This window comes from Plectropomus leopardus, chromosome 11 (genome assembly GCF_008729295.1).
Source record: "Plectropomus leopardus isolate mb chromosome 11, YSFRI_Pleo_2.0, whole genome shotgun sequence".
NCBI classification, from domain to species: Eukaryota; Metazoa; Chordata; class Actinopteri; order Perciformes; family Serranidae; genus Plectropomus; species Plectropomus leopardus.
The window spans coordinates 15,662,547-15,681,385 of NC_056473.1; the positions used below are offsets into that span (position 1 = coordinate 15,662,547).

General features: G+C 39.5%; 1 protein-coding gene across 7 annotated transcripts in view; it reads right to left on the minus strand.

Moving 5' to 3' along the window:
* The window catches only part of kif21a (kinesin family member 21A), a 60,513-nt gene extending 43,901 nt beyond the window's left edge, over positions 1–16,612 (minus strand). For all 7 annotated transcript variants that reach the window (XM_042495779.1, XM_042495780.1, XM_042495777.1 and 4 more), the window contains exon 1: positions 16,226–16,612. In XM_042495779.1, the coding sequence (XP_042351713.1) occupies positions 16,226–16,269 (44 nt within the window). In that variant the 5' untranslated portion in view covers positions 16,270–16,612. The remainder of the gene's footprint in view (positions 1–16,225) is intronic.
* Positions 16,613–18,839: the final 2,227 nt, after the last annotated feature.

The following is an 18,839-nucleotide window of genomic DNA, read 5'->3' on the forward strand; positions in this document are numbered from 1 at the left end:
GGTCAAGGGTCATGGCATCTCTGAATCGGAGACATGATGTATGACCATCAGTAACCGATTCACATACAAATACCAGGATCCAAATCAACAAAAACAGACATTTGAGGCTCTATTTTAAAGGGACGGTTCACCCAAAAAATAAAAAATACTTATTTCTCCTCTTACCTGTAGTTATAGATGCTTTGCTTTAATTTATAGCTTAACACTGGAGCATGTCCAAACCTTCTGCCTCACCCCCCAATCCCTCTGACCCCCCTCAAACCTCCTCCTCACTGCACTCAATAAATCATCAGGGTGAAGGATATATTGATGTGTGAGAGTGTGCCTATCTGAGATTGAGTCTGTGAACTCCCTCCAGCTTCCTCTGCAGCTACAGTTCTTATTCAGTAAGTTAATTATCTAAATGTTGCAAAAAATAAGAGATTTAAGGGTGTGGAACAGATAGACAGAACTAAATAAATGGTATTCTTGCATACAAGACAAAGAAAACACATTTTTTTAGCCAATAAACTCTCATTCTTATCAGCTCTGATGATATATTTCATGTTTCAATGTAAGGACAAAGACAAAGAAATTGTGCCTCTAACACTGAATTATGTCAATATTTTGGAAATATATGTATCTCTATTGCTTTTTATTGCACTGCATTAAAAAAATCCACTTCTCTGATTCTTTCACAGTGCTTTTGTTTGTGCACAAACTTCATCGGTGTCTGCAGAAGAATAGAGCCGTACTGCAGAGAACCTGGCTACTGCTTAGATAGAAAGGAGGAGAAAAAAGATTCAGAGCAACCTTTGTTCATGCACACACAGCCAAAAATCAAAGCCACGCACACAAAAGCTAAAGCTCCACTCCCAGTGGTGTCCTGCAGGCTGGAGAGTAAACAGGCCAGATCTTTATGTGAGAGATTTTGCTGAGAGCAGCAGTGCGGCTACTTGGGATGATGTCACCTGCCACTGGGCTGCCCACTCGACTTTTAACCATAACGTCTCACTGTCCTTTACAGAGGAGACAATTAAGCCCATGTGAAGGACAGAGAGAAAGAGAAAGAGAAAGAGAGAAGGAGAGAGAGAGAGAGAAAGGGAGAGAGAGAGAGAATGAGAAAAAGTGTGTGTGTATTGTCACACACTTGGCTCATTGCCTGACACTGCAGGTCGGCATATACAACATGTCTCCTTGCAGTTGTTGTAGTGAGGCAGAGGGGAGAGGGCAGGTGATCGCTCCAAGGCTGTCAGCTTTCACTGGTTCTCACCTTTCATTCACCAGTGAGCATGTCATAAAATCATTTTTAACAAGACATCATGTGACAGAAGGGTGGGGTTTAAACCTTTTCAGTTTACTACACCAGGACAATTCAGAACTGGTCAGGTAAGTTGCAAATTACAGAAACATGTACTTAATTGTCTTTGCAGCCCTTTGCTTTCATTTGTGTTACTCTTCCTGTCAATCACTATCCTTAAGATGGCAAACATGCAAGCCTCAGGGCCTTTTGGAAACCACTGAAGTAAATACAAGTTAACTCAGGTGATAAATGCAACCCCAGACAAGGACTTTCAGAACAACAAAAGCAAGGTCATAGTTCCAAAAAGACTTTGTTACGTCTGTGAAATTACTGCAAAAGCTGCGTTAATTGGAAAGGTAGTGGGGAGGAAGTATCTACAGATTGTGTCAGTGCTCACTTGCCGTATAAGACAGGTTTTACTGGTCTTTCTCATGAAAAAGTTTGGCAAAAACTTCTAAAGGCTACAGCCATATTAAAAGCAGGCAGGAAACACAGGAATAAGTATGACAGACTATTCTGGTGAGGTCTGGCTTTATAAATCATATTTTTTAATAGCATTTCATTGCAACTTTGTTATTAAGTTTAAACATTGCCACAGCATTTACACAAAATGAACAAACTAATGATTAGCATCATAATTGAAGAGTACTATAATATACTATACTGTTTGTTCTGTCATCATATCAAGACACTGCATGCTGGCAGTTGTATTGCATATACAATTATATGCAAGGAATCACCTAAGCAGTACAGGGATTAGTGTGGCAGTACTCAGCTGGTGTGTATGTCAATGGGGGCTTGTGTGCAGAGAACTACTTAACACTGTGGGAGCTGGAGAGATATTTGGGTTTCACCACACAGTGAAAGACTTAAAGCGTGTGTGTGTGTGTGTTTTGAGACGAGTGAGGCACCTCACTGTGCAGAAGCTGGGTATTAATATACAGAAATGGACATTAATAAAAAGTCATGGCTTTCACAACAAGTTTGCTGACTACTGCAGTTTGGCTACAGCCTCAAATTTTACTCCCTGGCAAAAAAAAATCAAGAAATAAAGGAATCTTTGGCCCAAATAGAACTTATTACAATGCAGGATAAATGCAAAACAACGGTCCTGTGAGGCTTCAGTGGATGCTTTTAAAGTGCCTTGCAGTCCAATGAGAAGGTACATTTTTAGACACTGCTAGAAGTGGTTTCATGCTCTGCCCATTCAGCCAGACAGGACCACCTACAGCAGCAGACAAAGAGCTCAGAGCACCGTCTACTTTAAACTGAACTCCAGACCACAGACGAGCTGCAGGAAAAACCACAAGCACACGCAATCTGTGCCTCAGTGAGAAACACATCCATCACTGATAAAACCTTGTAACTTCATATCTGTTGAGATTCAATATTTCCTAATACGTTTTCATGTCTGTGCAGCACAAATACTCCGTACTGTGCGTGACATAAAGGATGGGGTTGCCATGGTGACCGGTAATGGAAGCGGAGAATTAAAGTCATAATCCGATCCCAGCAGGATATAAAGCTGGTCTGGCCGACTAAAAGATGCCAGGAGGAGGGGCATCAGAGAGAGACGAACTCGCTCAGCATCCTGCCACCCGTCACAGACTTCAGGATGAGGTTAATTCACGGTAACCCAACCGCTGAATCAGGCTCAGCATTTTCTCTGTGCCTCCATTCCTGTGACTGAAGCATCAAAAGGGGTTTATCATATAATTATTCTTTACCCACTGGGATAATTTTAACTTTTATAGAGTGTAACCACTTAGCCAGGCCTTCCTTGCAAAAAGCTGCCAAATTTTTCTGGGTTAAAAAGCTTACATTTAGAGGATATGAAATATTAAGTAGCCCAAAGCTGAGTTGGAAAATAGTTACCCCTGGGTCAATAGTAAAGTCCGTCTTCAGTGTCTGCACTTGCACTCAATCTATGAATAAAATAAAAATTGTCAGAATCTCTTCAAATAATAGCAATGACCAAATAACAAATGCTAGAAATAAGCCCAATATGCAGATCTGAAATCAAACTAACCCAAATGAAGGTGTGAAGGTACTTAAAAAATATACAAAACTCCGAACCCCTAGGTCCTCAATTCAGAAAAAAAGAGAAAAAATAAATATGCCTCTTAAACCGTCAAACGTCTTCATGCCACAACCCTTAGGAAAGTAAGATGGTTCTGTGTAATCCAGTAACACAAACCTAGAAGTCCAGAAATATTTTTCTAATCACTTCAACATAAACAGAGGTTGTTTTGGCAACAGACTTTAAAATCTGACATCAGTGCATGGCCTTTTTCTTTAAACAGGTAAAAGCTTGTGTCCGTCTGACAGACAGAGAGCGAGAGGAAACCAAAACCCAACTCTGCAAATCCTTCCTACAACGTTTAACAACCGTAAATGACTGAAACTAGAACAGTCCTGCACAGAAATGTCATAAAGGGCATATCATTAATACCCTTATTACCAGACACCCAAAAATGACAGCTCACAACTACAAAGAGAATTCCAATATTTTATGTTCTCATATCAAAACATGCTACCAAACATTTCCTAAACAGAGGTGAAGACTTGAGTGACCAGAATAAGGACTTGAGACTTGACTTGGACTTGACTGCAGTGAGACTTGACTTACTAAAGACTTTCCTCCCTACAGAAAATGTTTAATTCTCAAGTTTTGACTTATAAAAAGGTACAAAAAAAGAATAATTGACAAATCCAGTAGTGACAGAAAGGTAACCCAAGAAGGTAATCATTAAGCACAAATAACAATAGCAGTATGAAAACAGTGTTGAAAGGAAAACATTAAAATCGTATTATTTAATGGTCATATGAAAGACCTGAATCTTGAATTGCAATGTGCTTTTTAAAGCCGTGTGACTTGACCTTAGTCCCACAGACCTGCTCCAAGAGACAGCTCTGTATAACATGAATAGGGCAGGGTATCAAACTTGAATACCTTTATGTACTGAGTGACTCAAATATGGTCTGTTGGACAGAGGATCAAAAGATATTTCAGCAATTAAAAATGGCATCAAGGGCGTTGTCAGATTTGTAATCAGTAATTTGTAATTAGACTGTATTTTATTTGAAAAGTATTGAGCTGGTTTTTGAACTCTTAAGAAAATTGGATTTGTTTGTTGAAAAACATGCTGAAGTTCATCAGCAAGATATCAAAAAAGTATTCTTTAGCAAAATTCAGATATCATACTTGGGCTTGTATCAGAAAATGTCCATGTCCTAAGTAATAAGTGCTTTGTCATCCTGTCCTGCGGAAGTACAAGTCGGACAGTGAACAATCAAAGCTGTAAACACAGGTCTCATCAGCTCAGTTATCCACCACCTGATTACTGAATCCTGTTTGCAGACACAGCGCGAGGCCTCTGCCAGGGTACACGGCCTGTGTTTTGTAATCTGCACACCGGGTTCGTGGAGGCCGACACTGCCCTGCTGCTGCTCCTGGAGCTTACTGGTTCATCTTCCTCTAATAAAGCTTTGGATATACATGGATATCCCACTGATCCTTGAGCTTGTGAGTCTTTTCGAAAATGTGCTTTCAAAAACAAACAAGGTTGCGCCAATTCCCTGTGGCACGCCGATAACGGCTTTACTGCTTCCTGCAGGTCAAGGGTCAGGGAGCAGACCACTATAATTATTACCAGGGAGGAGGGGAAGGGTGAGGCAACAGGAGGTGTCAGGGAGGGATCATCTGTAGCTGACAACATGGACAGGGGAAACTGATAGGTGGGCTGGGCTCAGTCTTCCTCTTAGCTGCATGTTGTATGCACGCAGGCATCATTTTTAATACAAACAGTGAAAAAGGTGTTTATATCTAATTTTGAATTTTGATAAAGCCAGCTTGTATGCCCCAAAACAGCTGTTATTTCTGGTTAAATGTGCTGACTTCTCAAAATACTGAAAATGAAGTAGAAAAAGTACTGATGATAACATTTTAAAATGTCACTGAAAACCTAAATTTAGTGTTTAATTATACTCACTGAGTATATTTTGGTCACAAAGGCACCCCCCCCCCCTTTTTTTTCCTTTTACAGTGTATTCACACTGACTGTCCAACAAAAATCGTCAAAATTAACATTAAAGTTGGACACAATTTCCCTGCCGTTTGCCTGGATGAGGGCCACGACCCAAAATCTCCTGTCACGCCAAGTACTGATACATTTACTTCACCTGTTCATACCTGCTGCAAGAAATCTGACTGAAGTGTAAAATGTCCCAGAATTTGATCTTAACAATGCCTAGTGTGAACATGGCCACAGACCTTTCATTTTAAATTATGATTACTATTATCATATAGTGGTGGGAGACCCCATGATAATATCATTATACTTCAATTTTCAACGCTTTATGATATGCATTTTCTTTATCCAACAATATAAAGTTTCCAGTTTGTTCATCTCACTTTAAATTATTTGTTATTGCAGAAACATGTATCTAGTGGACTGAAAAAGCTATTTGAGCGGGCTACCAACAGTTTAATCTGTATTTGTAATATTAATAATTTCCATAATTTAAAAAAAGTCCAGTTGATGCACTTTATTTGTGGACACATCAGTGTGCTATGAGTGATGCTTCCTTTTCAGGAGTGGAAACACTCACCCAAACATACACGCATGCACGCACACACACACACACACACACACTTGTTAAACCTAATATGAGAGGTGTTTAATTAGATTTGGATCATCTAGCACAACAAATAAACTCTTACTGTGTACGGTTATCTGGCACTAAGGATATATATGACAGTAGAGTCTAAAAACAGCAGGTAGCACTCGTTAGCAATGAAACCAGTCAACAACATCAAATAACAGGCAACTTATACTTGCTGCTGAATTTCTGTCTATATACCAGACTAGCATCGAGTGTTAATGTCATTTCAAATATTAGCCAGCTGTATCATTTAATAACAATATCAGTACCGGAATTCCTCTCTGAAAACAGATACAAACACACAATCTTCATAGGCCTTTTCATTATTTTAGTGTTTTTTACACATACATTTATTTCAGTTTTTGGCCATTTTATGCATTTTATTATGTAGCCCAAACTAGAGAGATTGCAATAAATAAGTGGGGAGACAGATTTGGAACATGTCACCATGGTCCTCGGCTGAATGGGGTTGAGTTATGGTCAAACCCTTTTACCACTTTTTTTTAATCACTTTTTTCTTTACATCACTACAGCATTTAAAAGCCTAATGTATCTGATATGAAATGGACAGGAGCAGAAACTTTCCAAATCGCAGGAGCTGCAGCTTTTTAATAAGGGTAAAATGTGTCACATATGAATAAAGCAGTGATGCCTCGCATTACAAATCATATTCCAGACATAAGGGAGCATGCTTGTTTGGTACAGACAAAAAAAAATTGCATCATTACCATTCCCACTAAAATTGCAACTCATCACAATCACAATATTTGTAAAAAAATAATCTCAATATGATGTATATCATGCAGTCCTACAGTCAGCACAGAGCACTAGTACAGACATAAATAAATCTATCACTAAAAATATAATAGGATACCAGAATTAATAACAGTGTGATGTATTTGAATGCATGTATGAACTCAAATTCCATCTCACTGCCCGCTCTGCAGAGTCAGCCCTGGACTGCAATGTCATTCAACCATGTAGTGTTGACACAGTAGTCCCATCTCTGTGTCAACCACAGGCCAGCGACACAAAAGCTTGGCCTGAAAATGTGGAAAGACTGTTTGTTTTTATGTGTGTGTTTATGCATGTGTGCGTGTGTGTGTGTGTGTGTGTGTGTGTGTGTGTGAGGGACACATCAGCCAGCTGCCATCTGTAGCTTTCAAGGCAGCCAGATAGCAGATAATAGGTTAGGTAAACACAGCAGTCGAGGTCAAGTGGAAGTCAGATCGGCTCCACAGTTAACCATTCGCATCTCTGTCCGATGTATGATCTTATATCTTTGCCATTATTTGCCGGTGGGTGGCCAATCAACACCAAGCCATTTAATAAAGACACCACCCACATTGAGTGTTCACACCTGCAGCACAATTCAAATTACCACCATCTCATGAATATGCAGATTCACACAGCTGCGACATGATGCCAGCAGGTGGTGAAGCAGGGCACTTACATACAGCGCCTTCAGCACTGTTTAATCCACGCCTGCATTATAGGTGCAACACTGCCTGACACAGGAAGGTGTGTCTGACAGCCTCACTGTACAAAAGGTGTGAGCAGTGTGTGAAGATGTTGTTGTATTGTTCAAGTGTCTGCCTGCACACACATCATGATGTCAACACGTTGTCCTCCTCAAACGATGCAAGGAGGTGAGTCAGTTAATACTGAGAAGCATCACCTCATTCATTTTTTTGTTTAAATGGTACGGTTTAGTTAACTCCCTGTTTTAGCTCCAATCCCTTGATTCCCAGATTTACAAGTGTTAAGTAGTCAATTTATTGATAATTCAATCATCAGAAAAAAGTTCTGAATAAAAGATGGTGAGCAATTTCTGGCTCTTGCTTCTCAAATGTGAAGACTTGCCTTTTCTCTGTTTTTTTTTTCTTCTATATGTTATTATTTTCAAGTATTTTGAAGATGTTTCCTCTGTCTCCGGGAAACTTTTGATAGGCTAAATGATTAAATGAAATCATAAGGGGAAAAAAAATAGCCCCACAAACATCCAAAACAAAGTTGGAACAAGTTCTGTTGCAGGATTATAGCCTTCTCTGTAGAGTTTCCCTGCAGCAAGACTCTAATTATCAGATATTCAAGTTATCTTAAGTAACTGACTTCTGTCATGGTGACAGGCTGCCCTGCAACACAGTAATTTGAGTGAAACCCAGATACTTTTCCAGTGTTTAGCCGCCATGACCCTCTTTCTAGACAGAAGGCTCTTCATTCCAAGACGATGCTAAGCATAGCCTACACTTAAACTCAACTTGCCCCAAAATAGACTCACGACTGGCCGCGGCATTGCTGGAAGACCTCAGTTATCTATATCCCAACCTCTAAGGAGTTAGCGCATTTCTGCCAGACGCATTTGCACCAATGCAGAGAGCTTTAAACTGTGGAGCTGCACACACTGCCTGTGGACACGTTTATGTCACAGAATAAATTACCTCCCTCCTCCTCCTGTTTCTCCTCCCCCCATTATGTAGCACTTGGGACACATGCTGGTCATGCAAAATAAATTGGAAGTAATTATAGAGAGGCTTACATGTACGCCACGCCCATTCAAATATGTTATTCTGCTGCCTCTGCCTTTCCCCACTGTGCTTTTTTTTGTCATTTTCTCCTTCTTTGCTTCAGTTTTTACTCCCAGCACAGCTCAGGTTGTGTGCTCAGCCTTTTTCCTCACTGTACAGATCTGTCCAGTTAAGGGGCTCGGCTAAAATGGATGAGGGTCTAAATGTGGATCTGATGCCACAAATAGGATGTGGATGTAACCTAACTTCCATCATCAAACTGCCAGCAGAACATCACAAATAGGCCTCAGACAGTCACAAATAGCTCTGTTTGCATTGTGAGCTGCCACCTTGTTATTTATGTCAGGAGGCTGTCTCTGCAGTTAATAGGGAGAGAGCTTTTCATGAGTCAGGCTGAGTCTGTGCGCCCATTAAACGTGATATTAGAGAGCATATCTGAGGTATCTGCGATATCGCCAGTCCAATTAAGATTTTGCATTTTTAAACTGTCTTCAAGACAGATTATTAGAAATGTATTATTGGCCTAATATAGTTGGTATGATTAAACTGTTGAAGTTAAATGTAATGTCTGAGATAGGACAGAGACCAACACGTACTTTCATTATAATGAATCATTTCATCTATCAAAAAGTGATATAAAAAGAAAAAAAAAATAGTGCAAAATGCCTGTTTAATTTTTCAACAGTTCAATGTGATTAAAATTGCTTTTTTTTTACTGTCAAAACTACGGTACAGTTTTGATTGATTTTGCTTTTAGTAGCCAAACACCCATTTACCAGTAACAACTGGTTTATTTATTTATTTTTATTTTTAGATAAAAAACAGCCTCTCAAATATGAGAATGTGATGCTTTTTCTGTTTTGTATCACTGTAAAATGAATATCTATGGGTTTTTTACTGTTGGTTGGACAAAACCTCAAGCTCTGGCTACTTGTAAACAAATAGTTGTCACTATTTTTTTTACATTAATAGACTAGAGAAGGACTGTAAGCTTAGTTAACTGCTGCACTTGAGGTAATGATCACACTATAAAATAATATTGTCTGGCAGCTTGAGAGCACTGCTGCTGGTACCATAAAAAAGTGATGTAAGGTCAGTTTATCTTCCACGGTAATGAGCCAAGTATTTTCACAGCTGGCCTCTGTTGAGCTCCAGCTCACTTGTTGGAAACACACTTCTCCTTCAACTAGCACTGCGGGCAAAGTAGGTGTTATTCATAGCTTCAGTCTGGCTAACTTGGCTAACACTTTAACACTTTGGCTAACACTTAAAAGACGAGCGGCATGTGTAGAAAAATAATACAGTGCGATGTGGAGAGCTCCCCCCTAGGCATTTCTCTAATAAAAGAATCTTGATGAGAGCGTGAGGATGCAGAGCTGGTTGCAAACCACAAAAGTCAGAGCCAACACTCTCTGCACCAGACAAAGCAACAAAGAATAAAGCCAGACTCCCCAGTGGCAGTACAGAACATTGAAACAGTGCAAAATCCACTACTATTGATCATATACTCTGGCTATACCCAAAGCTGAATGTTCCAAGTTGAATCTCATTTTGCACTTTGGACTGTTGTTCGAAATATTCAGGGTTGTCAGCTAACATAAAACAACCATGAACTCTGGTTCCTGCTATTTATTATTTCTTTTTCTTTTTATTAATAACTGAATATCGCAACTGATCCCCTGCCATCATCACACTGTACCCAGAAGTCACAGACTTTCAGGGGGCAGCCCGACATTGGAAAATACTAATCTTGGTTAACAGTAAAATAGAGAATAGAGAAAGAATGGCATCATTTGTCTACATGTTTAAATTTGAGGAATCTCATTTTCTTTTTTTTACCACCTGCTGTATAGGGCCGCAGGTTATTTTCATTATCAGTTCATCAGCCAATTATTTTCTGTAATTAAAAATTTAATTGATCTATAAAATGTCAGAAAATTTTATATCTCAGTTTCCTAAAGCCAAAGGGGGTGTCCTCTAAATGCTTGTTTTGTCTTACCTACAAAAAACCCCAGAGATTGTTTTTGATATTGCAGAAGACATGAAAAGCAGCAAAACCAGACATTTGAAAAGCTAAACGCAAATATTGTTTTGAATTTTTGCTTGAAAAATGACTACATCTAGAAGGTGATGATCAGAAAAGTTGTTGATTAATTCTGGTTTTATCATATTATTATTATCAGATGCATATTCATCTTCAAATGTATGATATATTCCGTTGTTTTTCAATTTCCTGCCATTACAAAGGTTAGACCCAAAGCAGGGAATGCAGACGATTTAAACTACAGTAGATTTGGAAAAACTATAGACAGCGATTGTTGCGTTTGTTATCCAAACTGATACTCTACACCAACACAAGAGCACTGCTCTTCTAAGAAATAGAGGCTTTTTTGTTTTTATTTTTTACATATATACGAGTTACATATATACGATATATGATAAAGGGATTCAGTTCACACTGAATTTTTATGACTACATTATTCTGTCACCGTCTCTGTCACTGTGTGTATTGTGTTTCATATGGACTGTCAGAGTACACATTCCCCCTTTTACCATCAGCAGGTGGTTAACGCAAGGAATTCATTTTAAAGAAGCTCCAAGAGTGGACATTTACTGTAACTGCACACAGCGGTATAAGTATTACACCAAACAACAATGGGGGGAAATAGAGAACAGCTCGAGACCAACACACATTACACAAACTACACACACAAACACAGACACACACAGATTCACAGGACCATGGGTCAGCAGCTAACTCCTGACAGACTGGCTCAGTTCAGTGGATGTGAACAAAGCATGAGGTCTGGAGAGGCTTTAGACCCGTCGGGGCTTTTGTGTTTGCATGGTGATGCCATGGGTAACGAACACGCATCTGAACGTCCCGAATCCGAGGTCCCACTGGTCCTCTGCCAATCCTCTACAGGCCCTGCCTGTGTTACTGGTACTGTTTCTGCTCAAATAAGTATCCTGCTCTTGTATCTTGTCAGGATTTATATCAAAAAGCTTAAAAATGGTTATTTTTCTAACAAAAATAACTTGGTCTGTTGTTTACAGGCACTATTTTTTTAATATAAGACTAAAATAAGCATATTTAGGCTTTACTAAGACAGTTTGAAAACATTTAGGAAAAGGAATGAGTTCTCTCAATTTCTTCAGTCATTCTGCACCGCACTTGTCTTCTCAGTTGAGAGGCCCCTCGCCTCTGTTTGCACTGTAAACCCCCACAGCTATTGTCAGCTGCTGTCTCTTGTCATCTTGAGTTAAGGCCAGTTCTGGTCATTAACGTAATAGCAGATATCTGCTCTAATCGTGCAGCTCATTTTAACAAGCTTTTTCTACCACCGTTAACCCAATCTCTACAGCTGGCTTGTGAGCTACAACCTGGGGCTTAGACTTACCCTCTTACACCAGTTGCTGCATGCCTCCGTGTCATTACATTAAAGTAGGCCTGTAACATAAGCCTTAAGAGGTTTAGGGACCCATTTAATTCCATTATCTTTATTGTTATGCTCCTCAGCTGAGCATCAAAATCAGGTTATTACAGGGGGAAAACAAAAAGAATGAGACTGAATTTTCATGATGTAATGCGTCTTTTGATTTTCTTGGCTACTTCATGTTATCGAGCGGTTAATGAGCTTGGCAACAGCAGCCAAACTGCAGCACACAAAGTTGTTACAACAGATACAAAGAGAGTCCGAGTCACTCCCTCTAACTATGATCTGCACTGCTCATGTGTCACAGCTTTGGGAATAAATAGTAGCTGCTGCTTTATGTTTGTTGTATTGCAGTAATCGCCCCAGCAGGCAGGTTCAACAAGTCCTCAGTTCCACCTGAGCCCTTCCCCTCAATGTACACCCAAGACAAACTACTGTGACGTCTTGTACTGTGCAAATAAGCCCACTACACTACAGTCTTTACACTGTAGCTAGGGAACTTTCTCAATGCACCATTCGCCCTTTCTGTGCATGAGTAAACACATACTATGGACTCAAATGCGTGCTGAAAGCAAATGTTTTGAGCTTTGTGTTGCTTTGTGGAAGTTTGAAAGAACAGCACGACCTCTGTTGAGAGGGTCTTAAACCGATTAAACTACCTCAAGCGGACCCCTGATTCCTTGAGCAATCCTGTCTAAGGTAGTATCCAATCCAGGATCGAGCATTAAGGCTTAAACTGCACGTTGAAATCCCTGGATGCAAAGATAAGTGCACACTCTTTCTATTACATTTTCAGTTTGTTGACACAGACCTACTCCTGTGAAGAGTGAACATTCCCAACTATGTCGGAGCTCGTTGGGTTTATTTGGATTTTAAGCAGCTGAGAGAAAGAGCTGTCACACCCAATTTGAACTGGTTGTGCACGTGCACGGTGAGACTTGTTACCAGTCCCGACAATCTATTTTGCCAGTTGGTAGCAGTTAAAACATGCCACCGCAAAGCCATCAATACAGCTGGCTGGGTCTAACACAGGAAGAAAAGCCACTGTATGTGTAAACCCCATTGTGCTAATTACAACACTGGTTTCACAGGCATCATTATGTCCTGTATGCTTCAAAATTGTAGATTATTAGTTGAGGTCTAAAATCTGAAACTGCCTAAAATACTTAATTAAGAAAACCTTAACTGTGCTGTTCTGGGTATGTCTTAGAAAAAGAACTGTTTGGAGTGAAATGCAGCGTGCTAAAATCTGGGCTGTAATTTCAGTTCCTGGAACTAGAACATAAAATATCCACATCTTACTGGATTCACTGCAATTTGCATGCTCTTAGAAACAACTCTTAGAAAATGCAAGTCATTTTGAACACATACTTATAACCCAGTTTGGACAAGCATCTATTTTGTGTGCTATTTTTTAGTTAGTGGTCATGATTTGGTTTGCAAATTACGTTCATATACAGGAAACTGGCTTATACTTTTGAAATTGGAGACTCTGTAGACTACAGGTGTTGATTCAGCTCTGTCGTTAATTTAGCTTTTGGTTTTTAATCTGTATTCTAAGATCTGGTGCAGTACAGCAACACTAAGGCTGGGATGACATGCTTACCTCAAGATTTGATACAATTTGATACTTGGGTGCCAATTCGACATGTATTGTGATCTTTAAAAATTGTTATTCTACAAGCATTGCTATTGAAAATTACAATTTATGGCATTTTTTATTTACTTTTTAACACTAGACCATGGGAAAAAAGTTGAATCATACACTTCTAGTGACTGTCAATCGTGAGGCATATTTCCAAAAACAATGCACATCTGATGTCAGTCCGTCTGTCTGACTATTATTTCAGCAGCATCATATACTGTGCTAAAAAGTGGCAAATATTTATCAATTGGACCGGATGTTACAAGCCATATTACTGAATCTCTGCGACCTTGCTCTGTAAAAGTTGCTAAATTAAATAAATTTAACTTATTTGCTAAAATAAACATTACATGTACAATAGAATGAATAATATTTAGGCTTTTTGAATTAAACTGCTGCCCTTGACGGTCCCTGCAATGTTTCCAATACACTGATTTATTTAAGGCAACCGCTACAATATCAACACCGTCTGATCATCTACTGATTTTCTTTCATTATTGGGTAAAATCTTATTCCATCATAGAGGTGTGCACAGCACACTGATTCGCTCGCCCCCTTACCCTGCTTTCAGAGCACAAATTAGAAAAGAACTCAAATTCAGCTGGCGCAAACTCCAGCATCGGGGTTTACAGCAGGTTGCGTCTAATCTGTGTACAGCAGCAACATAAAGTTTGCCGATCAAGCGAGAAGTTTGTGCTGGGCTGGCTAAATTTGACTTTCTACCCTCGTAAGGTCACTGTTCTTGGATTGTCTGCTATTTTCTGCTTTATCACTTCCCCTTTGTTTTTCTCAAGATAGACATGACATCACGCAGGCATTAAACAATCAATTAAAAAATAGCAATACATAAGTGCATCCATTTTTCCCGCCCCTACAAACTGCAGCCTCATGTTGTCCCACAGAATTGGGTTAAAAACACCACAGTGTTCTCAATATAAACTAAACTTTCACAGTCTGGTATTCACTGCAAGGTCATTGTACTGTATAGCATTACAGCAGTACAAGTATTGTTATTTTTCTGTGACAAGCAGACGTCTTTTTCTACTAACTGTGCGGCTTCATAAACAGAAAGGCTCAAGGAGATCACCTGCTGGAGCAATCTGACCGCAACACAGGCGCCAGAGCGGGACACGGCACGCTGTAATACTGGTCACACTGGTAATTGATCTGTGACTTGCTGATCGCTTGCAGGAAATGTTTAGTAATTAAGTGCTGTAATTCACCTTGGTTTACTAACTTTCCCTCAACAATTTTATGTTCTAGCCCTGTTCAGCTAGGCAGCCTAGTGATTTCATACAACTCCCTGAATGACTTTTGCCACTTTCCTCAAAACAAAACCACATCTATTGACATTGTCTCTCCATCTCTCTTTTACAGTGGATTTCTACCTATAAGACTGTTAAGTATTTCTACAAAAATGGCATCTCTAGAAATCGGCCATTGCAACTTAAATGTTTTGTGCTAAAACAAAGCTCTGCTGAAGAACATGACATACACAACATAACATGACGTCACATCAAAGGTGTTTTACAAGCAGCGTATCTAAGAATAAAACAAAAGCAGTCACATGATGTCAGCTGCATTCCCAATAGCTGTTGTTGAACAGCAAGAAAATGTGGATTTTCCCCTTAAAAAATGGGAAATGGAATTAGGAAGCTTTGAACACACATGCTCCACGCACACAAGATGATGATGCACTTTTGTGGATAAGAGCACATGATGTCCATGCTTGGATGGGCAAATCCAAGCATGGAGAAGATGGACGGATGCAGAAGAAAGAGATGAGATGAACGCAACAGTACAGCCATTATTTATCATTTCATAATGGTCAGATGGTGTCTGAGTGGACCTGAATTAGTGAGACAGAGGGGGAGACTGGTTTTTCATTATGCCACTGTCACTGTGCCACCTCACCAGCTGGGTGGGAGCGGCCTAGTTCAGCACAATAGCACATTAGGTGTTTGTACTCTGAGGAAAAGAAGCTTATTTACTGATAAAGCAAACATGTCTGAGATTTGAACAGGCTTGAATCACTACAGTCATGACTGGGCTTTCCACAAACAAAGAGCAGACTGGAAGGTGTAGCTGCACTGAACGGTCCACTGTCCTTCTCCTAAAACCTGGATGTCAGTGAAGCTCTTCTTTCATTGATTAACTGTCTCTCTGCAGGAGGCTTTGAGGAGAGGCCAGGCTTCAGGACACACAGCCTGATTGTCTCTCACTCACCCTCTCTGTCTTTCTTCAGCTCAATAGATGATATCATCCCTCTTCAAGCATGCCAGAGTGTGCTAGAGACAGAGCCATGTGTGTGCACCTGTGCAATGGGTGTAATGCTTTATATTTTTTTTTTAGCAAAACATAGGCATCACACTTTGGGAAGGGTGTCAATTTTAGCTGAGGTGGACCACAAAACAGGCCGAAAATCTGTCCGATAAAGCCGGTTGCAGCATCAAGAGGGACCCTTCTGGAAGTGGGTCACCGTGCTAAAATGAAATGAGGCTGATCATTTATAGATACAGTGTGTGTGTGTGTGTGTATCAGCAGATGCTGCTGACCTGCAGGTGTTTGCTAGGCCCGTGGCACTGACTGACAGGTGGCACCGGGCAATTAAGACACAGCTACGCATTTAGCGGCTGATGGACAATTAAAAGAAATGTTAGTGACTTACCTCAGTGCCACACGGACTGAGCTTTCATCCTGCCCCGTCGACATGATTCCTTACACGATAAAGAGAGCAAAAACAGCGGATTTATCTGTGTTGGCTCCTTGCCTTAGCAAAAGAGCGAGAAAAAAGTGCGCACTCCCCGGCAGGCGAGCGGACCGAGCAACGGAGCTGCTCCTCACCTCGACTTCAGCGCCGCCATGTCAAAAACAAACACACAAATTATCTTAACAGTGTTTTAAACCATGATATTAGCGGGGAGGTGAGGCGGTGTGTCCGCATGTCGCGTCTACGTGCGCCGCATCTCTGCGCAGTTCGGCCCAGCTGCTTCAGCTCCGGCTCGTGCCCACATGCAGACCGCTGCCGCTGCTGCTGCTGCTAGGTGAGCCACAGCCGCGCGCGCACACTTTAGCACATATAAAAGTACATACGCACGCGCCGATGTGCCTGTGCTCCCCGATTACGCACCGGGGAGGGAGCCGCAATGCGTCAGCAAGCCACGCCCTCTCCGGGGAGAGACGGCTGCGAGATGACGTCATAACAAGGGTGTTGTGCACATTTTTGTGGAAATAACAGTCAAAAACACTCTTTAATTTTGTACGAGTTAAAAGAATAATTATGTGATTTAAATTATTTCATACAACCAATTGTACTCTGTTTAATTAGCCCCAAAATATATGTGCTAATTGTCTACATGATCAAATAAGTTCCACATATATAAATCAAAATGTTAAAATTTAACTACAAAACAGTTTCTAAAACACATTAAAATTGACCTACCACATAATATAAAGTCTCCATATTCATTATAGGAGTAAAGGCGTGTCATTTTGAAATATCAGTAAGGACTTTCCTGGTTAATTATAAGCAAGCAAAACCAAGAAATTATTAATTAAACTATATAACATCCTACCACATAATATAAAGTCTCCATATTCATTATAGGAGTAAAGGCGTGTCATTTTGAAATATCAGTAAGGACTTTCCTGGTTAGCCACGCCCTCTCCGGGGAGAGACGGCTGCGTATTTTTTATTTATTTTAGTGTTATTGTATATTTTGTCATTTCTTGTAGCTATTCTGGTATTGATTGCAATTCCTGTCGGATTGTTTTTCTTGCTGTAACTGAACAAAAGAAATTTGACAACAAATTCTTACTAACTTTATGTTTATAATTAATATTGATTTTTTTTGTACATGCTGTGTCATCAACAGTTTACACATAACTTAATGTTGGGGTTATTGTTTTAAATAGTCTTATAGTCTTTCAGGCTATATATTTTGTAGCATGGCATTAAGTCACATAAACACATCATGACATTTGTGTAATACTTTCATCATGATGAGCTTGTATCTTTGTAACACCAACATGGATCTAAACTGGTTTCATTTACACGTACCGAAATGTGCATTTGTTTTTTTAAGAAAAAATTAACTTAAAACAACATGCAACACAAATTTACATTCCTTATTTCACACATCTACACATTAAATTACTAAAAATAAGAACTAATCAACTGCACAAAGACTATGTGAAGGTTTTTTGTATGACTGACTAGTAACCAGTGAGCATGCCTTTCTTTCTTCCTTCTACAACTAAATTAGAGGGAGACTATGCATTCCTTGTGGTATCTGTCTATTTTTTCTGCAAGTAATTATTGTAGTGTTTGTTGGTGTTTGTGTCTTGGCAACAAACAATAGAATATAATTACTTTGTTATGAAGTCCATATGAAACATTAGAAAGTGCTCTGGAATCCGTGAAATACACTCCTGCAGGTTAGTGCCATCTCTGAGGTAATGGTCTGTACACATGAAGCTAGTGCACAATTTCTTTATCTAAGGAAACTTTCAGTGCCACCAAGTGGATATGAACCATCATGACACTTTGCAAGACCACTGGAGAGATCTAAAGAGGAAGTGATGGGACAATTGAGAAGGAAGAATACCACTACATTTTTATAAAGTTTCTTTGGTGCTGCTGATACCTTTTTGATTACATAGCCTACATTGTTTCCAAGGGTGCTTATGGTGCATTAGATCAGATAGTTTTCTGTCAGAGAGGTTCAACTTTACCACAAAACATAAATGTAACATGATTTAGATACTGGACTTTTGGCAGCTTATTGTCAACACAAGAACCCTGTTGCTCTGATTACACAGACCTCATTATACCTGAAATTAGGTCTCATATTTAAGTCTAACCTTTACAACCAGGATAAAACTGCTGGACATGACTCAACAAAATAAAATGGGTGATTTTCTCTAAGGCTTGGACATCCATCCTAAAATACAGTTTATAAAATAAATACAGAAATAAAATAAATTATAGATTGTAACAATGAAAATTGTGAATTTAAAGTGTTATATTTCTTGTTTTTTTTCTCCTCAAAATTTGTGTGTAAATTTTTTAGACATAATTTATTTTATTTTATTTCTCTCCAGACATTTATGTGTTGCATTTCTTTCAGCTGTAATGGGACTCAGTGTTTCTGTGTACATATATGCTATGATATTTTCATATATACACTTCCACAACATATTAATGAGTGTGCATTTATTTCTGTTATGTACATACTGTATGTCTTGCATCTCAGTCAGATATTTAGTTTTTTCTTGCCATT